The following is a 26,784-nucleotide window of genomic DNA, read 5'->3' as shown; positions in this document are numbered from 1 at the left end:
AGATGGTTTGGGAAACTGTGTGCCTGGTCTTAGTCTGGGAGTAGGTCTGGGGTTAAAAACAATAAAGGGTTTGGGTCAGTTCACGCATAGGTAGGAAATAGAACATGGTGGCTTCAGCGTCATAAGCTTCTCTCGTTACAGTCTTAAGCGCCTTAGATAGGTCTTTTTTTTTTGATTCAATGCGAGCGCTACCCTATAATAATCTTATATAATTGGAATTCAAAAAAAAAATTTGATTGTCCTTAAATCAAGATTTAGAAGCCGAAATAATCCTCCTTGTATATACCAAAGCAAAAATTCTCGCATGTTCTTACAACTTCATAATAATATTGCATATTGTCTCTGATTTCTACAGAGAACAGGAATCAAAAAATTCTACAGAGTCAATGTTCCCTTTAAAAAGAATATGGAAAATTCACAACCGGCCCATAAACTGCAACATGCTAAGAATAACTGGTCAAGTGATCAAATACTGCCAACCTCAAAAGCTAGCCGTTGTGTCACGAAACCGGGGCAATGCCAACCATTTACCTAATTTACCTAATTAGGTGCTCTTCATCCTTTCCAGCAGACCCGTTCCCTTAACCCCTTCCTCCTCCGCTGCTCCATCCTTGCTGCTCTCTTCCCCTTCAACAAGAGGAACAGTAGTAGCCCTTTGCCGACTAATCATCCCCGGCCAAACTCTCGGCTCTCCCGCACTAATTCCCATCTCACCCGTCGCCTTAACGAGATTGTCTAAACTTGAGTCCCTCATCAATCTAGACTCGCCACTATTCGGGCTTTTACCTTCATTCTTACTCCGTGTGCGGTTAAGACTAAAGCTATTAATCCGATCCGTTGGTGTAAGTATTTCTTCATTATTGCCGGACGCTAACATCATCTTTGGAGTCGTCGGTGGAACTTGGTAACTATGAATGCTAGGGGTCATGGCGATAGAGGCGGTCGGATTGGTATACATCGAAGTTGTAGGACTTTGCGGTCTGGAAACCTGCAGCCCACCAGCTTGACTTTCTTGACTCTTTAGGTAGTCCAATCTATTCGCTTGCGACGTTGGTGCTTCACCAACTTGCTGATGTTGTGGCGCACTGAGCTTCTGCGCGGTTGGTTTTTGTGCATTTGGAGAGGAGGTATATTTATCGATCCTGATGTTTTTGTTAGTAAATGTTGTCAATGTATATGAAATCAAATGGGGGGGTCTGTTCTTACATCTCCAACTCCTGCATCAAAGTCTCATCTCTGAACTGGATACGAATATTTGGAACGTTCGTCTTCTCCATATCATTTCCAGAGACTCCACGCTTGTACCACCCATTACCCAGCCATCTTTGCTTCAAACCTGCTTCGAATCCACTCTGTAAGACACTGTTCCTAGCAAGTTCGCACATGTCAACTGCAGATAATTTGTAGATCTGTGCAGCGACAGAGTATTCTTCGATCAATGGTTCTTTGGTGAATGCGAACTGCAAGGGGTCGTCAGTACTCAATGAGACGTTAAGACCACGTTTGAAGTACTGTAAGAATGGATTCTTGTCGTAGGCGAGGAACAAGGCATTATTGGAGAGTGGACTCATTGCAATACCAATTTGTTCAAGATAGAAGATGTACTGCAGCAGTGGGACCTTGCGGAGCAGGATGCCATGGGAAATGGAATGGCAAACTAGAACAGCTGCGGCCAGATGGTCAGTATCACCAGCTTCTCCGCAGTGTGGTCGAAGAACAAAAGTATTGAATCCTCTCTGTTTTCTCCACATATTCAAGGATGCAAGGTTGGCGAAGAGGTAATAGATCCAATAGCTGTATGGAGGATTTTGGCCGGTGTTCCAAACCTTCGGGAATGGGAACTTGCGGTACAGTCTACGCTCAGGTTTACTCTCATCGTCGACACTGTCGATACCAACAACTCTCTGAAGGAAAACGTGAAGTTTGGGATGAGATGCAGGATTCTTTGTGACCTCGAAGAGCGGCTTGAAGAGATTCCTCACTACTTCTTCAAAAGTTTGGACAAGGTTTTCGGCCTTGTAGATGTTATATAATCGAGGGATTTGGATTAACCAGCGGACGTTGTGTGAGAACAGCTTGTTATCAACAACCCAAGCAGCGAGCTTATCCCATTCGTCCTCTGAGCGACCATATATTGAGATTCTGTACTCTGTCATCTGGTATTTGGAAGCTTCAAGATCGGAAATCACCTCGCGAGTAATTTCGGCCAAAAATTTACCCTTGGAGTAATTATCCGTCTTCAAGAAGATGGTACGTAGACGGGACTCCCCGATAGGATTATACTTCAAATTGAACTTGTCGAATCGGTGGAAACTGTCGGTATGGGCATGCATATCCAATGTATCGATACTAAGATCGTACGCTGTGAGATTGATACTTTCAAACACCTCCCGGAGCGTCAAGTGCTTCCCATCACGGAATATGACGACCTCATCAGGACACTTCTTCATCTTGCTCTTGATGAATCGGAGCAAATGCTTTTGGTTCATACAAGCGGAATGGTGAACGTGAGTATCGACTTTTCTGACATTGTAGAAGTCTCTGTGGGGCACCCGCTTCGAGTCTGCCATCTCTTGGTACTCGTTGAGCAGGAAGTACAAGTTCCATTTCCCTTCTAGATAACTAAGTCGCCTGAAAGCGAAAGACTTGCTGGGACCGTCGGAACTGATGTTGAGAACTTCTTCAAGATCCATGTAGTACTCTCGAATCGTCGGGATGGCGACGATAGGGAGCTCGGCATCAATCGCTATAACATGTTAGCATCGGGATGCATCCTTTTGGAAATAAATGAAGAGCATCGATCTTACCCTTGCGGTTTTCGTAAACCTGGTAGACACCGGTATCGTCTAGCCGGAACTCCATTTCGTCCTCCCCTGGAATCTCGCATTCCTCGAACACGAAGTCGCTACCAATATCTTGACCCGGTTTTCTGGTTTTACCACCCGAGCGATTCAATTCGGCAGAGCCATCAATATTCGCCGTGCCATACATTGGATCATCCCGTGGAGGCAGCACCTGCGAGCCCTCTGGAACCCAAACAGGGGGCGGGGGCGGTGGATAAATCTTCCAAGCAGCGTCATCCTTCGGGTTGTCAGTCGGACCCTGAAGGGACAGTCGAATATACTTGTGTCGGAGATCGAGAATCTTCTGCACATTCGTATAGATAGTCTGAAGCTCGGCCGTGATACCAGCATCCTCTATCTCGGGGTTAGCCACGAATTCCATGACACAACAATAACGACTACAATAGAATGCACCACTTACGGGCTGCATAACCTCCACCGATAGCTTGATTAGCTGCTGCAGGGCCGTCATTTATCGCATTGAAACCTGTCATGTTCGGCGCCTGAACTTCTGCTTCTCCTAGTGGTTTTTCAAACGACCCATACCCTAAAGGCATGGCTTTCTGTGCCTGCGCACCGTAGCTCTTCACGCTCCCCGCTTTACTTCCACCCCTACTAGCTTGCAAACGCGCCGAATAGTCCAACGGGGAGAATCCACTGAAAGGTTGTGCGGATTTAGGTGCTATCGCTGGCGAAGCTGCCACAGACCCTTGTTGCGACACGCCAGCATCGACCAATTGACCAGTCATGGTATTAACACGAGATAATTGGCTATAGAAAAGCTTCGCATCCGTTTGCTTCAAGGCCTTATCTTCTTGATAGTCATAGAATGCGTTTTGCTGTTGATGTTTCGCTTCTTCCTCGTCCGAACCTCGCTCTGGGGATTCATCATCGCGCTGGTCGTCAGAGGGGTGACCGGTATTAGTATTATTTGGACGGTCAACATTGAAAATTTGGGACTTAAGACCGGCAAGGGTCAAGCCGCTTTTGCTGTCGTGTGAGGTGAGAGAGTGACCTAGGTGGGAGTATTCGTCGTCTGAGTCTGGGTGGTTGGTTACATGCGTTGGGAGATGCGACGGAGACGAGTTTGCGGAACCAGCTGGGGAGAAGGAAGTTATGCCAGCTTGAATCACAGTTAGCGGTCTAATTCGCGGCTTTTAGGCTACTAGATGGTCTAGACGAGGATGGAAAACGGAACGGGAGACGGGAGGGTGTGAGGTCTCGTGAGAATGGGATCCTGGCTGTCGGGATGTGTGTAATGGGGAGTGGGAGGGGGTCATGGCGTGAGAGGTGTGGAGATGTGCAGCACATCGGACAAGAATAGCTCAAACTCGCACTCACCACCAGTCATTGTGTACTACTGCGATCTAGAAGCGTCTGGATTACAGCTGGCCTGGCGTCACTTGATAATTGATGTCGATGGTGCCAGGCAGCGGTATGACGCTGGGATCAGGACGGAAGTAGGTAAGTATTCTACCTTGATAGCTCGATAGCTGTACGGTGAGGTGGTTATGATGATATCGATCGCGAAGATTAAATGACCAAAGCTAGGCTAGACTGAGCTAAACAGACCCTGAAAGGAATACTCGACACAACGATGCGATACGAATGAACCGAAGTCTTGAATTGTGAGACGAATATGCAAATGCAAGGAGATCGTGGAGAAAGAGTAAGAGTACAGTACAGGTGGAGGTTACTTGTGAAAAGTAAGTTACTCAAAGAAATCATTCGCTGGCTGGTTCTTTCTTCCTACGATTAAACTCCAAGTCACCGTAGTCACATTATCAGTTTCCGCCCTGGCCTGGCCTGGCTGCATGGCTGGCCATGGCCATGGCTATTAGTTCGCTGATTCGAGTCGTCAGCACGGCCAATGACGAGTACAGAACAGGCCCATGGACACCAAATACCGTCGAGAATCGGTGGGAACGCTGTGAAAACCGCCTGCAGATTCTTCCCCTGCAGTGTGCTCACAAACCTGGAGGAATTCGCATCTTATCAGGAAGCTCAAACAGAAGAAGCGCTCGAAGCGGCGGCCAGTTCCGAGAGCGGTGAGCGCCGTCGACAATTGGCTAAAGTTTTTGGTGGGCTCAGGGGAGACGGAGAGTTTAGATCTAGTAGCTAGTCCCCTGTCGATGCCCCCAAGCTTAATCAAAGGAAAAAAATTATAAGGTTGGGACACAAAGGAGAGCTCGAGGTTTCGGATTCTAGAATCTGATATCGATGCAAAAGTGCCAGATTGGATATCTCGATTGTAAGAACGATGATGTCACTGTGCGTCTTGACCCTTGCAGCCTTTTGGGGGGCCCACATATCGTGAATAGGCGACTCTAGATTGGCCAGTCTACGGTATAATGTATAGACACACATCGATCTAGATTCAAAAATCTTATTTAAGAGCATATTCTTCTTTGACTAGTTGGATTCGTATCGTTGAAAATCGTAAAACATGGATATCTTTAAGTACAAAAAAGAGGCATTGTAAAAGAGTGCATTTCCTGTATCCCGACCGGTGTTCCATATTCTTGTTCGCCGTCCAGGGTCCCGCATAAATACCATAATAGGTGCTACCGATACACCTCCTCATCCACCATCCCACTTTGATATAAAAAAAAAAATGAGGTTTTTAGTTTTCTTTTTCTTTTGCTTGCGAGAGGGAAGTGGTAATCGGCAGACAGAAAGGATAAAAGGCCACACATGATGAATGTCGATTCTTGTTAGTCTCATAAGTAAGAAACAGGAAAAGATATATAAAAAAAAGAGAATAAGATATCCATCAATCATCTGATCACGATGGAACCACCTGCTCGCTCAAGAACTCTTCGTTATTCTCAAACTCCTCCTTGACGATATCCAACCCTCCCACCAGATTTCCCTCGTGGTACAGCTGGGGATAAGTTGGCCAATCGCTGTATTCCTTCAATCCCTGTCTAACCTCGTCATCCTTGAGAATATTGAAGAACCCGTACCGAATATTACGCTCCCGAAGAATAGCCACAAGCTGCCTGCTGAATCCACATTTGGGTTCTGCCGGGGTACCCTTCATGAACAGCATGACCGGGGCAGCATTGACAAGTTTTGTTAAGCGTTCATGTAATGACTCCTCCTCTAACTCAACATCATCTGCTGTGGCGCTATCTGTGGTACCGTTGGGGTCTGCAGAGGCTGCACCACCAGCAGCGGCAGAATCATAGTTACTGCTAGCTGGAGCAGCAACCTGTTGTGGAGGAGGGATGGCAAGGAGGACCTTGCCGGCAGCACCACTGAGCGACTGTATGGCTTCGTTTAGTTCCTTCGGGTCTGCACCAGAGATCTTACGTAAGATCTGGCGATTCTTGACGAGAACGAAAAAAGGAACAGCGGAAACTTCATATTCCTCGGAGACGTCGGGGACTTCTTCGGCGTCTATGGAGATGAAGACGGCCTTGTCGGGTGAAGAAGAGCCGGCAATGGCGGCAAACGCCTCGTTCATCTGCCTGCAGGGAGCAGCCCATGATGTGTGAAAGGAGATTGCAAGTAGGATATTATCGGGAACCGAAGCGAAGACCTCTCGGAAGGCCTCGACGGTTGTTGGAGTGTGTAGTGTCGCCATTTTGTGAATTTTTCCGTGGGATGAATTCGAAATCTTAAGCCTCGGTCGGGTTGCGATCGAGCTTGGCGGGTGGAGGGGTAGCTGTGAATGGACGTGGAGGGGCAATGCAATGCAATGCACTTGCAATGACAATGACAATGACAGTGGCAGTAACAGTAACAGTGACAATAAGGCTGTAAGTACTTTCTAATCTGATCGAAGAAGGTCGGAAATCTGATCAATCAGATTGAGATGGTAAAGATTAGGAAAGGAGAGGGAAGAGGGAGAGGTTTTTTTTTTATCTGATCTGCCGGGGTTTTCACAGCTATGCTCTGTTGCATAGCTATTTTTATCGGCTGGGAGAAGGCAGCCGACAGGAATTTTATAGCGGCACTTTGGGTGGCACCGGAGCGGGGCGATTTCTAATCCTCACAACGTGCAACACCCCGCCTGGGATTTCGCCATCCTCCATTGCATTAGTCTCGAATTGATTGAATCACACCCGACAGCCGGTTTGATTCGACTGGATGGACTCCGGTGGACTGATACCTTACATATTTTTTATATAATCTTGCGAAGAAGTACCCATTAGTAACCAGCTATTATAAGTGTATGTAATGAGCTGGGATGGCACATTTTATAATAAATGATATATTACTAGTTGCTATACTGTCCACGCTAGCCAGCCCTCATTCTAGCGCATATCCCGAGTCTCCACTTCCATGCATCTGTCATGTTCACATCCCCAGCATACCACTGTACTTACATAGTCTTTCCATATCTATATAATTAAGTAAGTACCTAGGTATATACTTAAGTATAAGCACAGTTAGTTGGGAGGCAGAGATAGTAATTTAACCTATCACAAACAAACCGTTACAAAAATGACAAGGCAACATCCGAATCCAAATCAAAAGATGAAGCATTAAATTGTCCAAGGACCTTAAGCTTATATTAAACACAGCTCAGTGGATATGATTATATCCAACGTTGCAACTGAATAGCAGCTAGAAATCATCGTTTTTGATCGAACTGCTGCATTGTTAAATTGGTTGTGGGTCACACATACAGCCATTGTCCTGGTCCAATCTGCTGCCACAAGATTATTGTAATTTCCCTCGTGAACGGTCCCTTCAATTGCCTGACGTCGCCTTTCTCTGTCAGTTTGTTTGTACGTCCTTATTCTAATACCATTTTATTTTATATCATATATACTAGTATTCTCGGGTTCTTCTTTCCCTTTTCATCTGTTCTTTTCCCTATTTTCAAACTAATTCTGAGCTCCGTCAATTAATCTCTAGCTTAACTCTTGAACCCTCACTAGTACTGTACTGTACTGTTGATACATCAACTATGTCGAACACCACCAACGGTACGCGCCCCTTATAAGAAAATGCCATAGAAAAAGGGAGTATCATATAAATATTCTAACTTGCCATCGAAATCTCCAGTAAAACGGGCAGCTGTGGCCTCCTTAATGGACCAGCTTCGCGCCGACGTCACAGAACAGAAGCTAACTCCCCAAGGTCTGTACCTCCTACCTTCAAATACCACAAAAACAACACACCCTGTCACCTCTTGGGTAGTAGGGAAATAATTATGCTGACGATAAATGATAGAGGAACTTGCAATTCTTGAAAAACTAAAGGTTTACGGCCGTACCGTCACTGGTTCTGATGCAATCTACTCTTCCGAGGGAATTGTATTTCTTGCAGAAGTTGCATTTCGTCCTAACAACCCAGACTCCTCTCGAGAGGCACTGCGATGTCTAGCAAATGCATTATACCTCGATCGACAAATGGTTCAATACTTTATCGATGCTGGATACGTCGAAAAGACTAGTGAAGCATACAAAGTAAGTTATCTTCTTTTAGATGTCCTGTTGAATTTAAGATATCTGTCTAATAAAAGTTTAGAGCGAGAATGTCGACGACGAGTTCTTATTAGGAAGAATCCTATTCTTCTCCACTACATTTGCTAAAGACGACCACCTCATAAACAAATGGGCTAACGAGCACCATCTCGTTGAAAATAACATTGCAGTAGGAATTCAATCCCTGAAGCTTGATTAAATATAAAACACAAAATCTAAAAACAAGATCAACTAGGCAATCTCTCGCCATGCAATTGCCTATACAACCGCCGCATCGACTGCCTCCTCATTAGCAGTTCCAATGATGCAAACAATGGCTCTCCAAGATACTCTCAAACTTCTCTACACTCTTACCACGAAACTCTCAGATGTATCCACCATGCTAGGCCCGTAAGTTCTCTACCCCCCCCCCACTTTATATGAAACAACATACTAACAAATACAGTACAATTCCCCACCTCCTCACCCTTCTATCAGCATTACCCATCCAATCCCCCCCGCTCCAAGCCCCAACCCATCACATCCTCGATGCCCTAAGTAATATCCCCCCAACAACTACAGACTCCCAAACTGCCTTCTTCCCACCTTCAAACCCCACTCTTCACGTTTCCAAAATCCTAAAAATTTTCGATAAATCTGCTGTTATCCCATCATCATCATCAACCACTTCTCGCAGCGGCACCAGCACCAGCAACAACACAACAGCAGACGACTTCGACACGCACGCCGCATCTCTTCTAAAACTCCTGATAGAAATCTATCCTCTCTCTCCAGCTCCCGTCAAAACCCTTCTTCATGAAACATTACTCCCTTCAGAAAAAGAACGAAGTTCGCCTCTAGGCTCTACGAATAGCGCTACCCTCCCAGCCCGACTACTAAGACTAGCAAGCTCGCCCACAACCACCAACACTCGGCTTATCTTGCAAACTCTATTATTCGTAATATCAGATGAAGATCCAGTTAAATTCGTGAAAAACGTAGGATATGGCCATGCTTCCGGTTATTTGATGATGCGTGGAATTCCAATTCCCTCGGAGGCACTTGAAGAAATTGGTGCCGCGGAATCTGGGGACGGGGGCAGTGGTAGGAATAAGAGGATTAACCCGATAACAGGTCAATACCTTGATGATGAACTGAGAGATATTGAAGCATCGGGTCTTAAGGGATTGGAAGACATGACAGATGAGGAAAAGGAACGGGAAGCGGAGAAGTTATTTGTATTGTTTGAGAGGTTAAATAGAACTGGGGTTATTAATGTCGAGAATCCGGTTAGGACGGCGATGCAGGAGGGAAGGTTTGAGGAGATTAAGAGTGATAACGAGGATAGTGACGACGATGGGGACAATGAAGCTGGCAAGGGGAAGGGGAAGGCAAAGGCTTAGAGTTGAATAACTGATGTCGTTTTTTCTTTTAAATGCATGATTCTCGGTCTATAAATTGGCGGGCCCGGAGATGTCTTCCTCAAACATCTACCTATGAATCGAGGGTGCTTATTGACAATTTCATATCAAACTACAAATTAATATCTAATAGCAAAGCCAAAGAAGAAATTTACACCTTAATCCATCAAACTCCTCCTGAGGGCCTTCGTAGTTTCCTCCGCGGAAATGGCTGCAAATCTCTCCTCAAATTCCTTGACCATCCGTTCTGCCATCACCTTCTCTATTTCTGCTTCAAACAATCCCTCAGCAATCCGATCGTTCGGTAAAGTCTTTTTAGTCAACAGATATTCCAGAATAGACTCGTCCTTCAAATCAGCATAACTCTTTTGAAGAATATCTAAAAGCCGCCGACTGTGTCTTTCAACAAACGCCGGTAGCCTTTTCTTCAATTTTCCACCATTGAACCGACCCGATCTGTCCTTCACAAGAACTTTTATAGAATGCTCTGAAATCCTTGGATTATTTTGCAATACCAATGGAAGAAGGTCGGCTGGATAATGAAGACCGAAGTCAGCTAGATCCTCGAAACTAATCCAGCGTAATCCCGAAATCTGAATACTATCCAGCCTGAATTCCTCAGGTTGGTTCCAAATCTCTTCCCCCGAGCTCTGCAAATACTTTCTCTCTGCACCATCATCTCCCCCCAAGCCCACACACCCCAGAGTTAGTTCTTCGACGCCCGCAAAATGGTAACTCGCGAATTTTCGCCACCATAAAGGCGACATAATGCCTAAATACGTAAGGCTTGTGACTCCTTCTGGGGGCAAAAGGATAAATGAAGGGTGGAATAAGTAATGGTGAGAGACGGTAAGGGAACGAAGCGATTTCATTTTCCAGACTACCTCTTGAAGAACCTGGAGTTTATCCCATAAATCTGCAGGTTCGAACTCTTTACTAGCATTCCGTCTGTATGGCTCCCCTGCTAATGAAAGCGTTTTTAGATGGTCCGTCAGCCCAGAAAGTGCCATAACAAGCCCATCAACGCTCCTTCCGATGCGTTTTTGTCTGCCATCCCAGATTTCTTCCAATCGAAGATTTGTCACCTTCGTCATGTCGCAAAATTTTAAGATCGAGATATCGGCTAGGTTGATTTTGATAGATATTCGAAATTTTTCAGAAGGATCCTTTTCTTTTGAAAAGGACTTGAAGATGCTTAAGACGGTGGTATGTTTGTTGAACGGAACATCATCCTCCGAAGTTTTGGCTTTGCCAAAAGGAAGTATGGTAGTTAAAGGCGACTCCGAATCTGATTCAGGCTCATTTTTCTCTTCAAATAATCTATACCATGGATTTGGTATTCTTTCTACGCTATCATCGGGCTCTAGATTTTAAAATGTTAGAAATCATCGAACTGTCCATAAACAAGAAAAAGAAATCAACTTTAGTGCCCGGGATTCACTTACGATAACTAGTAAGGTCTAGCTCAATATGTTTAGGACCTCGTATATCCCCATTTTTTATAGCCTCTAGCGTCGCTCGTAAAACCGAGAACTCAGGAGGAACACCGTCTTGGACCCCGAGCGACCATCCAATGTGAATAGGTGACTCTAGCTGAGCGAGTGTATTGTGTATGACTAGATCATCATGAGATATGAGAGAGCTGTTATTGAATCCAAGTTTAAACCAGTTATGACGGTAACAGGCATCTTGAAAGTTTTTTGAAGATAGAATGAGATTGAATGAATCGCATTTTTCGAGGAATGAAGTAACCTTGAATAGGATGTCCGGCTGAAGGGTCTCTAGAGGAGACTGTTTATTCTATACATGCAAACGTACGAATTAAGTCCCTGGGTAATTAATCGCGTCGACAGGAGTGACAACCGATGATATCGCACTTACATTCGATGCCATGAGATTTCCACGACTCTGCTCCCAAAGCTTCTGCTTCAAGGCCAGCGCCTTTTTCCTTTCCAAATCCGGAACGAACACTCCTTCATCGTCGAACCCATCACCGTCAACAATAACATTTGCTGGTACCAATGTCGCTTTGTTATTTTCCAAGAAAGCCCGTCCCAGGGCTTCACTTCCTTCATCCTCTCCGGTTTTAACATAAACCGATTCGAGATTTCTCGTAATCCCAGCGACCACATCAACAAACGTTGTTACTTTTGTCTGCACCTGCGCCTGCGCCGGCCCCAGCATGAGCATCCTCGTGTGCGCGCGCCCACCCCCCACCGTCTGGAGAACTAGATGTTTCACCGTAGATACGTTTTCGTCACCGATCGAACCTGTATAACCCCCAATAGAATAAGGTTTAAGATGAGAGACTCCAAATGCCTGAATAGCTTTGATCGCTGGTAAAAGGAGAAACGCAAAAACATCAAGACTATGAACTGGTTCGCTTCCATATCCCTCGACGCTCTCACTTCCAATCCGGAAATGCTCAAGGTTAGCTAATCCCGGGAGGACAGCTGAATCAGGATCTGGTGATGTTCTCTCCGGTTTGTTCATGGGGTCTTCACCACGATGTATATAGTGACTATACAAATCCTTGGCTCTTGCTCTTGACTCCCTCCTCGACGATAGTCGATACGGAAGATTCTCAAATAAGAATATATCCCTGTCTCTTGGGTTATGACTTTGACACTTTTCATCAAACTCCGCCTGAGGATCACTATGTTCGGATTCACCGATGGCCCATAAAGCCGCACCGCTCCTCCATTCTTGGTACGTATGCGTCACCAACACGACGTCAATATTTCCCAAATCCAAGGATTTCAAATTCGTCGTAAACACCAGTAACAACGGCAGGAGTGCCTCAGAATTTATTCCATATCCGATACAACGTTGCGTACGATCGTCAATACACCATTTTTCGCAAAGGTCATGGATCTTTTCAATTTCATCTCTTTCCCATGACCATGTTTCCGTCCAGGTTTCTTTATTTGATGCATTTCGACGTTCCCATCGAACGGTGATTTCGCTGAACCGTTCACCCAGTTTTGGGTTCTTGAGAAGGGACCGGATTAGACGCCATGTGGGGTGGCCTTGGGCGTCGACTCGGAAGGTATACCGGCGAGAGGTTTGTTGTTCGATGTTATCACGGAACAAACTGCAAGTCAATTGGAGTCTGGTGAGGTCCGCATTGGAAAGACATCTGTCGTTGAAGATGTTTGAAAGTATTTCGTTAGGGAGGGAGAGGATTGTGGCTACCATATTGGCTTGCTGTTCAATTAAATTAAATTGATTATGATCAATTGATGAACTTCTGATTTGATTGAACGAATAGATATGACAGCAGCGACAAGTCGCTCATTTTATATTCGAATACCCTCGATTGTCGTACTGGCATGATTTCTTTCGGTATATTCCCCGAGAATATTGCCATTATGTTACTCATACCATCTAACGTAGCTAGCACGCGTGCAGCGTGCAACCGGCTAAGATTGAACACGCCTATGCGGAATGCAGCTATGAGTCAAAAACGCGGGACCCCGTGCCCTTCGACTCAACTAACCCCCCCTTGCCGGAAACATGAACATCACCCAATCACAATTGTAGTCTTGTGGCGTAACAATGCAAAATTGCACAATCGAATCACAGAAGCTCGCTTTCGCGATCAATTCGCGACTGTTAGAAATCAATTGACGAAAATATATATTTGTATATATTTCTATATGTTATCCTCTTTCTCTTTCTGTAGCCTATATCGTGTAAACCAAACAAAATATGCACCAATCTGATATCATAGTACAACTTATCCGCAAACCATAATAAAACTCCCAAGTGGTCTCCAAAATGAAAAAGAAAAATGATAAAAAGAATAAAGAGTGTGAAAAGTGACATCAAAAAATGCTTCATATACAAGATTCAATTAAGGACCTTTCGTCCATCTCATTAACGTACCTCTTACAAATCTGGTCCCCCTCTTCATGTTGAAATGATAGTAAACCGGGGGGTGGCTATCAGGTTGCCTTAGATATTCTCGCTTCTTGGCTATTCGAGCAGGCCAGGCCAAGAACTAGGCACTGTGAGCATCTGGCCTTGGCTTTTATGGGATGGCGATAGCTTGGATACCACCCAAGGGGTATTCATGTTTGCAACTATCTCCTTTCCACTAACATGAAGTGCATGGCCAGATAGCCTAGTACCAAAAACACTCCAGAGAATACCCCGAGTCCAATGACATCTCCCCAGTAGGCCTGGTTATTGAAGCCGAAAGTGGTCAGAATGGTTGCTCCGGGGACTGAGATATCCAGTCCATATTTGCGATCAATTAGCTGCAGAGTGGTAACCTCGTTGACAATCAGTGCTTCGAACCCGTAGTGGAAGATCGATATCTGGTTCCATGTTAGTCGTATGTTTGCATATAGGAGGAGGAGGGGAGAATACAACATACCACTTGTAGCCATTTGGCAGGTCCTGGAATCTTATCGTGATTCAACAGTAAACCTGCCATCAGCAAACTGAACAACATCACCAAGCTGCCCACTAAGTTTGCAATACCAGTATCCTTAAAAACTATACCAATAAATAGACACAATGTCGCAGTAGCAAGATTAAATAAGACCAGAACAAGAAGGAACTTGAAGAATGCATCCCACTCTGGTAACAATCCAACCATGGGGTAGACTATCGCACCCAGTATGATTGGTGGGAGGAGACGTAATGGAAGGATGTCGAAAACAACTTTGCTGGAGAAGTAAGTGATCGGTGCGTAATAGCCATTCGCACGCTCACGAACAAATAATAGTCGTTCTTGAGAAAAGACGTGGAGGGATGTCAAAGCGCTGAATCCGAAGACGGCAAGGACGAAAAAGAAAAGACCCATGCGATTCTGGAAACCAGCAATATCGTCTGTAATACCGTAGAACAAGAAGCCGCAAAGACAGGCGAGGACGATAGGAATAGCATAGTGAGTAAGCATAAGCATGGGGTTTCGGTAGAGGTTCTTCCAGGTACGCGCTGACACAATAGAGAACTGTTCGAACCAACCGATGCGCTTGAAACCTGTTATAGGACCAGTACCCAGGAGAGTTGCGTGAGCATCACCATCGGTGCTATTGGCTGTGGTGACAATTTGCTGGATTTCGTCATGAACTTGTTTAGAAATATCGCTGTTAAGATAAGAAGTAATGAGAACGTCTAGATCGGAGTGGGCAGTGAAAGAGCCCTCAAGAAGGCCTGCATCGTCTTCACGATCGGGGTCGGCGAGGAGGGCTTCAGATTCATCAGGAACGGAGGCGAGTGATACATCATCGGCACTTTGGCCGAGCCCACTAGACTTTCGGGTAAACAGAGCACGTTCTTGGCGGTCTCGGACAGAGTTCGTTCTCTTGCGGCCGGTAAGCTGGGGTCTTTCAGTTGCGGTAGACGAAGAGCTTGGTTCAGAGCTTCCATTTCCTTCGCTAGGGACTGTTCTCTTATGACTTGCATGCATTGTCAGATCAACCAAGAAATCAGCGATGTTGAAACCAGCTGGACATGGGTATCCACAGCCGGCAAAATAATCTTGACACGCTCTGAAGTCACCCGAGTAAACCATTCGGCCCTTTGCAAGAAGGGTAAGGCGGTCGAAAAGTGCAACGATGTTGGATCTCGGCTGATGGATTGTGAAAATGATAGTGCGGTTGTAGTTCTGAGCGAGAGAAACAAGGCATTCGACAACGTTGTAGGCATTGTAGGCGTCAAGACCACTGGTGGGTTCATCGAGGAAGAGAATTGCAGGACTGGTAACGAGTTCACAGGCGATACTGACACGGCGTCTTTCTCCACCAGAGATACCACGCTCCCCTTCTTCAGATCCAATGAGTGAGTCCTTGATTCCCAAGACGCCAAGTTGTTGCATAACTTCCATGACCCGAGTTTGCTTTGATTTAAAGTCCATATCCTTGGGAAGACGAAGCAGGGCACTGTTCAAGATTGTTTCGTAAACTGTTAATGTCGGCATGCAGGTATCTTCCTGATCGACAAAACCAATCACGTCTCTGTACTCATCATCACTAACGGAAAGTCCGTTAACAAGGATCTTCCCACCGACAGTACCACGCTTGTTCTTCCGTGCAAGGATATCGAGGAATGTTGTTTTTCCCGCTCCAGAAGCACCCATTATCGCCATGACTTGACCAGGACTAACAACTCCATGGACACCAGAGAGAATCTGCTTGCCATTAACCGAGTAAGAGACATCCTCGAAAAGAAGCGATGCAGGCTTATGTTCGGTGATAAGTTTGCTGGACTCATCATCATCCAATCCAAGGTGAATAGGGCCAAGGCCAGACTTGTTCGACTTCCTATGAAGGAACCAGAGTAATCCAACGACTGCAGCCAGAGTGATAACAGAGCCTCCCACTGCCCCGGCGATCAAGGCTTTGTTGACCTTCTTCGGGGGCCGTTTATAGCCAGGAATGAGCGAACTTGGCACACATTCGGCCGAATTACAGTCCAAAAAGATGCTCTTATCGCCAAAGACATCGCTAATCAACTGATTCATAGCCGGTTCGGAAAAGGAACAACCGTCCTTCTTCGTATCAGAGGAGTCGTAGGAAGCAGTGCAGGAGAATTCGGCAGGTCCTTTGATCTCCTCTGTAAGGAAGTCGGATATATCGAGAGACCCATCTTTACCACACATCATTCGTCCCGTAATACATTTGCACTTGACAGTCTCGCATTTATAGTGGGTGACGTTGCTGCTGGCGCCGAAGTCCATTTCGAATGTGCATTTGTCGAGAGCGCAATAGAACGATTCCTCCTCATCGACCCAGACTATCCGGCGGCGGCAAATTAGCCCAAGTCTTTTCATATACGATATTTTTACGGGATTTCTTACATTGGAAATTACATTCTTCTTTTTCTGCGTCGCAGGCGAAGGTAACATCGGCTTTCGAATCCCCCAATTGGTCCTGGATCTTCTTATCTGCACCCACGTCAGTAAATATCCATGATGGCATTATCGTGTTAGAGAATCGTACTGGTAACTCGGCACATCTGGTAGTTCTCCCTCACCACAAGACCGCCCTTGTAGCAGGTACCTTCAACGCCTTCCGGCATGAGAGAAATACAAGCATCATTGGTTGTACAGACTGTTGTCTATTAGCTTCTTGGTTGTGAACCGAGTCTTGAGGTATATTGTGTCATACGATTGCAATTGATTCCACCCCACCCATCTTTGCATTTACACTTTTCGCCTTTAGGTCGGATGTATCGATCCAGTCCATCGCTGAGACCGCCGCATTCTATTCAGCCGAGGATTGTTAGCGCCTAAAATAGCACCTGGGAACAAAAGGTAATATCGGACCTGGCTCGCTACAGTCGTCTCCTCCCCAACCAGCAGGACAGTCGCATCTTCCGTTGTACGAATTGCAGTTCGCAAACTGCTTACATTGGTGGACCGGTAGGTGGCAGTTGAAGCTGCGACAAAATACGCCCGGTGTTAGTTTCACACACTTTCTACCACCCGATTCCAATCGCAAATCAAAAAATTTGGGCAACCGTACCAAGGTGGACAGTCTTTCGTTTTGTTATTATTAAGTGCCGGCGAGAAAGATCTTGGGTTCGGGGTAGTATAGTTGAAGGCCGAGGCTAATAGGGGTGCGACGGAGAGCGCCGAAAGTAAGGCTAGGTATCTCATAGCTGATCGGGTTTAACACAGCGGCACTATGGCACGCCGGAAGATATTAAGGTATAGTTTTATGAGGTTGGAGATTGCGAAATCGCCTATCGATCTATGTCTGTTTGAATGATATCGGAAGTAGTCCGGGGAAGCGGTGGAGAAGAGAAGGAGCGTGGTGTGAGAGGGTGGATAAGTATATTATGGAGTGGCTAATTAGTAGTGGTTGGTTGGGGTTAAACGAACAGCGAGACAGAATGACGGGCCTTAAGAAGTCAAGCTGCGACACGCAATCTCCCGGCGACAAGGCTATGACGACACTGGAAATGCACTCTAACCAAACGACAGAGACACAAGAACGAAACGTTTTATTCAAAATCTAGATGTATAATAATGAAGGGAAGGGAAGGATATGAGAAACGACAAAGATTATAAGAGATGAAAAATATAAAATATTACAGTTGAAGGGGATAAAGAAGATGAGAAGGGAGAAGATCAAAGGAAAAGGCGAAACTGCTGGGCTGACTTGATTTGACTTGATCGGTCGGTCGGTCTAGAGCCGTAGCACAAGCTTATTATATGGACAGGAACTAAGCATGTAAAGTACTTCACTTCAGAACATGTAAGGTTCCAGTTTCCTCCAACCCGAAAGGCCCTTCGATCGACTTAGTGTTTTAATATCCGTCATGATATGGGCGCGGAGGCGGAGTATCAAATGCAGTATAGTGGAGACCTTAGCTGCTTGCCTGCATATTGCATTGCTCTACCGTTGGGTTGGGAGGCACTCCAATCTATTCAGGTCACGATGTATCGGCCACATGACGTCTATAGTCTACCACCATATCTATAATCCCCAACAATATCGAACTGTCAGTTCGTATTTGAGATACTTTAGCCATAGCTTAGCTTTCTCACAGAATCGGAACTGTAGACATCCGGTGCCATTAGGACTCAAGTAGTAATTACAGAAATAGACTCAAGTACAAGTTGGTACTCGGAATGCCTGAAACTCGAAGGGCGTAGACAAGCCTGAAACAGGGCCGTTTGGCAGTTGCCAAACAACACAGCGATCTGCGCTGCAAAACTTTCCAACATCGACAACACATTATCGACATCACACAACACAATATGTTCTAGACTCAGTCTCATAACCAGACTTCAGTCTCGTAACCAACCAGACTTGTGTGTTGCGCTACCAATTCTAGACTCTCCTTCACGCTGTGCATTGACAGTCTCTACCTCACGCTCTTGCGGGACCGCCTTACCACTCATCCTTATTAGGCTTTTTTTTGCCTGCATTCTCCACTCTAGCCTACAGTGTTGTTATTCAAGTCATCCCTTAAAGCTAAGATACGATTCCTGCTACATGCATCCCCAGGAGAATTGATCGCGAAATTTCAATTCTTCGACGAGGTTTCAATAGGCAACCTCGACTCATACCTTTATAGTTTAATCCCCTGTTCTCAAGGTGGCATTATAGCAGTTCTTCCCAGCAAAAATTGATCACGCATGTACATCTTCTCACTTGAGCATGGTTTCTAGGGTATATATGCTCAATTGTTTACAGAGCCCTTTCAACATAGAATGCTTCCTTCTTGGCCCAGGCCAGGACAACGAAAATAACCCTATAGACTCCTAACTACTTAGTTAAGCATGCGGTGGTAAGACCAGGCTTTGCCAATCTTAATACCCTTAAATATATGATATACTATATTACGGCGTAACCCTAGATTCTATCTTGTTTAGGGAAATAAAATCTATCCCTGAGCAAAGATGGACCATGAGGATCCTTTACATACTATATATATAAAAGCTTAAAATGAGATGAGCCCACATAAATTTATGTACGTATTAATACTAGCAGCTTCTCTAAAACTAAGTTTCTCTGATAGTTTCTGAGTATTAGAAGAGCTGGCTGGTTAATAATTTTCGTTAACATTTATACGCAACAGTTTCTCTGAAATGAAATATAAATTTATTTATAAACTAAATGTATATAAATTTGTAAAGTGACACTTGCCCTTTGGTTGTAGAATTCGAAGCTATGTATAGGCATTCTTCATGAACTCAGTTCTACCTACCACGGACCTATGCCTAAGGAGAAAAACACCCTTCTGAATCGGAAGACTATAAGATAAAGTCTATATTATTAACTACTTTACATTCGAATCCCCACGCTTTGTCTATATATATGAAAAAAAACTATAAGAGCCCCGTCGTCGAGAGAGAAAAGCATAGATTCGGAGTCTCTGTTGCCCTGATACCAACGAGACTGCTAGTACTGTGACCCCCCAAAAAGCGAAATACCTTCTCCGCCATGCATAAATTTTTGTGTATCAGTGAAGACACAATCGATGAATTCTCAAATAAAGATAAATTAACAGAAAAGAACAAGCAAGGACGGGAAAAAAACGAATGCCAGTCTTGTTAATGCATATGTGAAAGGAACAGAGGACTAGGATGCGAGGAGCTGAGACGACGTCCTAGTTAGACTCATCGAGGGAAAAGAACTAAGCAATGAGTAAGAGTATAAAAAATAGAGACCATAAATGCATGTTCAAAGAGCGAATGTAGTTAGAAAAGTAGCTATACAGTTAGTTTAGAAATGAAAAAAAAAACCCCTGAACCCAGTCAAGAAACTCGAGAAGAAGGAAAACCATCAAGGTGATGTAAGTAGAGTAATATTTGATAGTAGCAGCGGCGAGGTTTTTGTTTCGCAAAAAAAACAGAAACAGGCAGTAAAAGTAAAAGAGCTATAAACGCCATTGTGCAGTCTCGGTTTTATGGATAGACAGAATAGTAGAAAGAAAAAAAAGGAAAAGCATGCACCCCGGTATTTCAATATTCACAGTCCACCCCGCCCACCATAGTTTCCGCAGAGACCCCAGTAAAACAAAAAAATAGAAGAAACAACTGGCTAACTAAATAAAATGAAGTTCTGAAATAAAAAGTAGAGCGAAAAGCATATTAATCCCAAAATTGATAGTTTTGTTTCCGGAGATCTGGTAATTCCTCCTCGTGACGCCTTCCCGCTTGATGTGTTCCCTTAAAAAAACAGATACCGAAAAACCGACTAATATAACAATAACACACAAAAAAACAATAATCATTCTTTCTATTTACTGTACCTTCGCAATGACGGGCATCTTGGCTAATCTCAATATCGGATATTCGGAGTCAAGGCGTGGGAGAACATCCGGGGCATCAACCTCGTACACATTGCCACCCCTTTCATCTTGGCTTTCATAATCTTCGCTGTAATATCCTTCACTGCCGCTGAATTCACTCCGGCTCTCATATTCGCTCCGGCTCTCGTAGTCACTGATGCTGCGTGGCCCACTGCCGTCAACCTCGCTGTCTTGATAATATGTGGGAGTGGATGCCCCGCTTCTGTCGCTTTGGTTGTCGTCTGTTGTGGTATTATCTTGGTCATCAAGTTCTGTGTCGAGTTCCGATTCCGTAACCCCTTCATCGAAGTCTGAGGAGTCGACTACCCGTGGTGCTCTTCTCTTCTTTTCCAGCTCAGCTTCAACCTCTAATGCCCGCTTTCCTTCCTCAATAAGTGTTTCGGCGAGAACGTGGCAGCGCTTCAGAGATGCATTCATTTTGGCAGATGCTTCAAGCAAAGCTCTATGCTTCTCAATATCCGAAGCAAGGTGTTTTTCGTCTTTAGCTCTCTTTGCCAAATCCTTCTCCGATTCTTCTTTTCCATCGCCGGAGCCAGATGAAGAGCTTTCGTCGTCCAAGTCGTCGTCTTCCTCTTCCTCGTCAAGCTCTTCTTCATCTGAGCTTTCGTCTCCTGAATTATATTCGGCACCGGCTTCCGGGTCTGCTTCGGAATCAACATCCCGGCTGCTCTTTCTCTTATGTTTCTTAAATTTATCGGATGAAAGTAGCCCTGCTCTGGCTAAACGACGGAAACGGCGAAGTTCGGCTGTTTGCTTTCGGATTCGGCGCTCGAAAGTTTTGTTGATAGCGAGGAGGGAAGCATTGGAAATTTCGAGATCCATGATCTGATACCAAGTTATGTTAGAAATAAATACTCATACTACTTTGCAAAGGAGTTTGACTAACCTTTCTCTCTCGTCTAGCCGCTGCAGCGAGATCCTTCTGATGCTCTATCATGGCATGGGCACTGGATATCGCGTGCAGCGGCAGAGTCGGTGATTTTGGAGATTGATCATATACACTCACTCCGCTAACGGATCCAGCTCTAGCAGCCCGTACAGGTGGTGTAAAATCAGCAGATTGCCGTCGGGAATGCGACTGGGAGTGAATCTGTGGCGGGTGTGGCGCAGTGAAAGAGTTTCTGTTCGACGAAGGGGCAGAAGGTGGATTCGAAGGGAGATGAGGTGGAGGGTGAGACAAGTGCGACTGTTTTCCAGGAGGTGATGTTCCAATTTTCGGACTGGCCATTAACCTGGGTCCTGTTGACGCCTGACTGCCACTAGTACTACTGTCGGTGCGAGGAGATACAGGTCGAGGATCGGGTGAGAGGTCTCGTCGTCTCGTTGTGTTAGTCGGAGTGACATTAGTTTTGACATAAGGGGTAGGTTTCGAGGGAGTGATGGTGGTTTTCGAGGGAGTGATGGTGGTTGTGGAAACGACGGAACCATGTCTGCCGGAAGGAGTGAGATGAGGTGTCTGGTTTGGAGGAGGAGAGGTAACGCGGCTAACGTTCAGATCGTCCCTGACAGGCGAATGCGAGCGAGACGAAGGGCCATTGCGAGTGTCGGATGCATAGAAAAACTTTGCTGAGGATACTGGCGGTTTGGCCACCACTGGAGCCTTTGCTAGAACCGGTGCTTTCGGAGCACGGAGACCTCCTTTGACATCGCTGGCGTGGAAGAACATAGGCGACGAGGAGGAGCTCACGGTGCTGCCGGGTGTACTCGATCGAGGCGGCGGTCTAGCTGCCACGAAACTTGCTACAGATCCGGGAGCCCTTCGTGAGGGGAAAGAGTCAAAATTGGCATTCGAACGAAGAGTAGCAGGAGAGACATCTCCAGGAATCGAGGCAAAGGAGTCGTTGCGGGTGATTCTCGGTGTCGGTCTGGAGATGCTTGAACGGGAGGATATCGAAGACTGTTGGCCGGCTGGGGATATCGGATGAGCGGCCAATCGAGGCCCTGACGGTGGCCCATGGCCCGCAGGAGCCAGCGGCATTGTGAGAGCCTTTGAAAGTTATAGAAATTAAGGACCGTCGACGGAATCGGTCAACGGTCGATTGGTGAGGCGGAGATGAACAAAGCGAGAGTGGTCAGGACATATGTAGGTATGAATGAGTCTTCGGGTTTGACCTCGAATTTTGACTTTAACTTTTCGACTTTCGACTTTCGTACTGGATTGGAATTGGAATGGGAATTCTGGTAAGTGGAATTGAAATTGGAATTGAGATTGATGATTGATGATTGATGATTGATGATTGATTGATTTGATTGATTGATTGATGAAGTTTAAACTTGACAGTCGCAAGTCGCAGGAAGAGAAGAATTCAAGAAAAAGGGTCCCTCTAAGCGTCAGGCCTTATGCATGCATGCTTCGATTCTCAATATCGTCAAGACTAACTGGATGAACGAACTGCTCGATGCGGCCAGAGACAAGGAACCGAATATGTCAAGTCGACGGAGCGAGAGAATTTGAGGAAAGACGATTCAAATCAAAGGTTTTCTTCGGGAAGACTTTGAAACAGCGTCCCGAGCTGCCTTTTGTCGAGCCAGGGGACCGAATAATGCCTCGTCCCTGAAGAACCCGGTCGGGAAATTGCGATCTAGTTCGGTATTATATATCGGACGGGAGCCGGTGAGGATAATTAAAGAAATATAGCCGGGTACGGGACTGTCCTGTACTATATTATATAAGCTCGTCGTCGATGGTAAATGGATAGAATGGATAGTTAAGAGGTAGTCGGGTAGTCTCGAGGCTGTCTAAATCGTACGGGGATGCAGAGGATGGATAGTCTCGAGAGGGTCTTTCTACGCAGTGAAGTATCAGCACAAAGAATACTCACTCCACAGTCACCTCACGGAAAAATCTATCGCCCTGCATCAACATACACTCTCTAGCTCTGTTCGATGATATCAACAATCGATTTCGAGTTAAATCCATCTGACCGATCCCCCAAGAGGGGGATACTCCCAGGATTTAAGAGATCCGGATGATACGATACGATGAGGGGGAACCGAACGAGCTTAGCACCAGCTCCCTCCTCATGGCACTTCCCACCCTGCAGCTCCCAGCTCCCATACCATGTTCCAGTCAGCCAGCCAGCCAGCCAGCTCGAGGAATGTAGAACAAAAACACCAGGCATCAAGCAGGATAGGGCGCCTGTCAGTCGTGTCATTCGACCGAGCATACAAGGGCCACGCATATCGGTATCTAAACAGAGGAAGGTTCATGCGCTAGGCCTGCAGGCTAAGGCGTCGACTGCGGAGAGCTCGACGAATCGACGCTTGCTGTCCCCGCAGAGGAATGTCATGCAGACAGACAATGCAGACAAACGAACAGGAATGCGAATCGAATGTAGCCCTCCATTCTAGCTGGTCTCGTTGCTTGGTCGTCATCATCACGATACCGCTACAATCGTCAGGAGCTTCACAACTTTTTCAGATATTGTATTATATTATCCGGAATTGAATGCATATGATAGACATTGTAATACATCCTATGCTATGCTATGCAGTGTGAAGTGTGTCGTGGCCTGCAGCAGCAGCCGACCAGCCGCGGACCGTTCATATTCGTCGTTTCGTTCAAGAGAGAGCTTCACAACTGTACCCTCTTTGTTTCGAAACGCCCCATTTTTTCCCCCAGCTCATTTCAATTTCATTCTCCTTTTTGGTTTGCAAAGTTTCTAAAAAAGGTCTCCAATCAAAAACAGCCGCACTTTTGTCGCATTTTTGGCGGCGGGCGGGCTGCACGTGATGTCGTGGCCCCGGTCAAACACGCCTTTTACCCTTCTCGTTATGTTTATGATTTTCTCACTTGGTCAGTCGTGTAGTGGCCTGTCGCAGTCATACGCTGCCTGCTACTTCATGTTATATAATCCTTCCATGACAGTATGCATCTCGACATCGCGATATTCATCCCGTAGCTGCAAGCCATGCTGGACGGCGACAGAGATTTCGTCGAGGATTTACAACCTCTTCCAAAGATTAATACTGCTAATCAACAGCGGTATGCTAACATATCCCGTCAGCGAGGGCGACGGCCTATGTTCGGCCCAAGACCGGCGGCCCCTCCGCATCCACAACCCCCTACTGTCGCCCAAACAAGCGTCGCAAATGATGAGAATAATCTCCCTGAACCATCATCTCAATCCACTCTCAAAAAACAACTGCTCGGTCCCTCGGTCCTCAAATCCGGGCAGGATAATGTTGACCAATCACGAGTCGCCGAAATCATCTATGAAGCCTCAAAGGGTTCTAAATACTTCGTCAATGAATCGCGAAAGGATCTAGAACTTACAAAACGTATCGATCGTATTCTCAAAAAGAAAGCCGAACTCGACAAAACGGACACTTCAAGTGACCTGAAAAAGGCAGATGCACATATCGCAGCGCTAGAACTAGAGAGAGATCTGTCGCAAACAATCATCCATGTCGACTGTGACGCCTTTTACGCCTCAGTCGAGGAACTCGACCGACCAGAACTCAAAACTGTGCCTATGGCTGTCGGCAAAGGAGTGCTCACGACATGTAACTACGAGGCCCGCAAATTTGGCGTTCGCTCAGGCATGGCTGGTCACATCGCTATCAAACTATGCCCACAACTCGTCTTTCTTCCTCTAAACTTCGAAAAATACAATGCGAAAGCGAAAGAAGTCCGGGAGGTACTCTCTAGATATGATGAAAGATTCGAAGCCGCTAGCTGCGACGAAGCATATCTTAATATCACACCTTATCTAGAGAGGCACAAACTAGACCCCGAGGAGGCCGTAGAGAAGATGAGACAGGAAGTCTTTGAGCGTTCAAAGCTTACAGTTTCAGCAGGGATTGCTCCGAATGCACGAATCGCAAAGATTTGTTCAAATAAAAACAAGCCGAACGGTCAATTCGTATGTCTAGCTCCGAAACATATACACATGATCAAGTAGAGTTAGCTAACCTATTTTTTTTATATTTTTTTTTAAACTAGCGTGTGGGGAACGACCGCTCAGCAGTCATGTCATTTATGAAATCACTCCCAGTCCGAAAAGTCAACGGTGTTGGTCGAGTCTTCGAACGAGAACTCGAGGCTGTAGGGATCAAGACCTGCGGCGATATCTACCCCATGCGGGGATTAATCTTGAAGGTTCGCTAGAGTAATATTTAGCGATGGCCATTGAAAACATTCTAACGATTTGTAATAGCTCTTTGGCCAGAAAGCCTACGAATTCTTGATCTCCGTCTTCTTGGGTCTCGGCAGGACCGTGATCCGTCCAGCCGAAGAATACATCCGTAAATCCATCGGTAGCGAATCGACTTTCCCTGATCTAGAGGGCACTGCAAATCTTAGGGAAAAACTTAGGAAAACTGCAGAAGCCCTCGAAGAGGATCTGACGAAAACGGAGCTACAGGGCCGTACGCTTGCATTGAAAGTCAAGATGTTCACATATGAAGAGGCGATTCGGCAGAAACCCTTACCATATCCGATTTGGAAGGCCGGGGATGTGTATGACTACGCGCTACCTCTATTAACCAAATTGGAAGAGGAATACAAGCCAATGAAGCTTCGACTTATGGGACTTAGGATGACTAATCTATCAAGTAGAAAGAAAAGCGGCAATGGAAACGATTTTTTCAAGCCTCTTGTTGTTAAAAAGAGAAAGTTTGGAACTGAAGCGGAAGAGAAGTGGGAGGAATGGCCGGAAGAGGAATGGGGGAAGTATACCGAGGCGGGGTTTGAAATAGGGCGCGAAGATGACGTGGAAATGGACCCGGACGAACTGAAATACTTTGATGGGTTGAGAAGTGATGATTTGCTAGGGCTTGAAGGTGGTGATGACGAAGAAGAGGAAGTGGAAAATGAAGAGAAGACAAAAGATGAGGGGAACGGAAGCGAAGAAATCTACTGGCCGTGTCCAATATGCGACCTCCCACAGGTGGCCGAAGATAGAACGTTCAACGACCACGTGGATTTCTGCCTTTCGAAACAAACAATTAGGGAAGCAGTACGGGAAGGCGATCGTGAGAGGGATACCACGCCTACGGCCCCACCTCTTGGTAGGGCGGGCGCATCTGCATCGCCAGAGAAGGCGACCGTGAATACGGTATTCAAGGAATACAGGCAAGTTGGGAATCATAAGAACCCGCTACCATCACGGAGGGGTCGGCCGAGGGGGAAGCGAAGGAAGCTGTGAATGGTTAACGTGGTTATGCATTATGTCGACATATCTATTTATACTTATCTGTACATAGTATTAGCGCTATTTCTCCGGGTTATTATTTGGGGACGTCAGGTATAATGGGGAGGAGTTCATGGTAGTCCTTTGCACAACTGCATAGTTCATATGAATTTATGGTATCAATCCT

The 26,784-nt window shown here is 45.8% G+C and overlaps 7 protein-coding genes across 7 annotated transcripts; 2 read left to right on the top strand and 5 right to left on the bottom strand.

The window, feature by feature from the left end:
* Window positions 1-544: 544 nt before the first annotated feature.
* Window positions 545-4,194, bottom strand: AOL_s00215g340 (uncharacterized protein; the record flags this gene model as incomplete). The annotated part of the gene is made up of 5 exons (XM_011129542.1): window positions 545-1,142; window positions 1,207-2,746; window positions 2,808-3,197; window positions 3,265-3,966; window positions 4,185-4,194. 5 exons carry the CDS (start codon window positions 4,192-4,194, stop codon window positions 545-547), a joined length of 3,240 nt encoding a protein of 1,079 aa, XP_011127844.1.
* A 1,434-nt stretch (window positions 4,195-5,628) lies between these two features.
* On the bottom strand, window positions 5,629-6,432 carry AOL_s00215g339 (uncharacterized protein; the record flags this gene model as incomplete). Its single annotated transcript, XM_011129541.1, has 1 exon — window positions 5,629-6,432. The coding sequence occupies one exon, from the start codon at window positions 6,430-6,432 to the stop codon at window positions 5,629-5,631; it is 804 nt and encodes a 267-aa protein (XP_011127843.1).
* Window positions 6,433-7,764: 1,332 nt separating this feature from the next.
* On the top strand, window positions 7,765-9,666 carry AOL_s00215g338 (uncharacterized protein; the record flags this gene model as incomplete). Its single annotated transcript, XM_011129540.1, has 6 exons — window positions 7,765-7,783; window positions 7,863-7,937; window positions 8,031-8,266; window positions 8,328-8,453; window positions 8,520-8,674; window positions 8,730-9,666. 6 exons carry the CDS (start codon window positions 7,765-7,767, stop codon window positions 9,664-9,666), a joined length of 1,548 nt encoding a protein of 515 aa, XP_011127842.1.
* A 176-nt stretch (window positions 9,667-9,842) lies between these two features.
* Window positions 9,843-12,882, bottom strand: AOL_s00215g337 (uncharacterized protein; the record flags this gene model as incomplete). Its single annotated transcript, XM_011129539.1, has 3 exons — window positions 9,843-11,047; window positions 11,130-11,484; window positions 11,566-12,882. 3 exons carry the CDS (start codon window positions 12,880-12,882, stop codon window positions 9,843-9,845), a joined length of 2,877 nt encoding a protein of 958 aa, XP_011127841.1.
* Window positions 12,883-13,769: 887 nt separating this feature from the next.
* AOL_s00215g336 (uncharacterized protein) lies at window positions 13,770-17,296 on the bottom strand (the record flags this gene model as incomplete). Its single annotated transcript, XM_011129538.1, has 7 exons — window positions 13,770-14,006; window positions 14,066-16,431; window positions 16,496-16,582; window positions 16,638-16,748; window positions 16,806-16,901; window positions 16,964-17,076; window positions 17,163-17,296. 7 exons carry the CDS (start codon window positions 17,294-17,296, stop codon window positions 13,770-13,772), a joined length of 3,144 nt encoding a protein of 1,047 aa, XP_011127840.1.
* A 3,098-nt stretch (window positions 17,297-20,394) lies between these two features.
* On the bottom strand, window positions 20,395-22,441 carry AOL_s00215g335 (uncharacterized protein; the record flags this gene model as incomplete). Its single annotated transcript, XM_011129537.1, has 2 exons — window positions 20,395-21,288; window positions 21,350-22,441. 2 exons carry the CDS (start codon window positions 22,439-22,441, stop codon window positions 20,395-20,397), a joined length of 1,986 nt encoding a protein of 661 aa, XP_011127839.1.
* Window positions 22,442-24,374: 1,933 nt separating this feature from the next.
* Window positions 24,375-26,612, top strand: AOL_s00215g334 (uncharacterized protein; the record flags this gene model as incomplete). Its single annotated transcript, XM_011129536.1, has 3 exons — window positions 24,375-25,328; window positions 25,409-25,564; window positions 25,623-26,612. 3 exons carry the CDS (start codon window positions 24,375-24,377, stop codon window positions 26,610-26,612), a joined length of 2,100 nt encoding a protein of 699 aa, XP_011127838.1.
* Window positions 26,613-26,784: the final 172 nt, after the last annotated feature.

Source organism: Orbilia oligospora (genome assembly GCF_000225545.1).
Source record: "Orbilia oligospora ATCC 24927 unplaced genomic scaffold scaffold00215, whole genome shotgun sequence".
In the NCBI taxonomy this organism is placed as follows: Eukaryota; Fungi; Ascomycota; class Orbiliomycetes; order Orbiliales; family Orbiliaceae; genus Orbilia; species Orbilia oligospora.
Note: the sequence above shows the minus strand (reverse complement) of the source record. Positions and strands in the feature narration are given on the sequence as shown.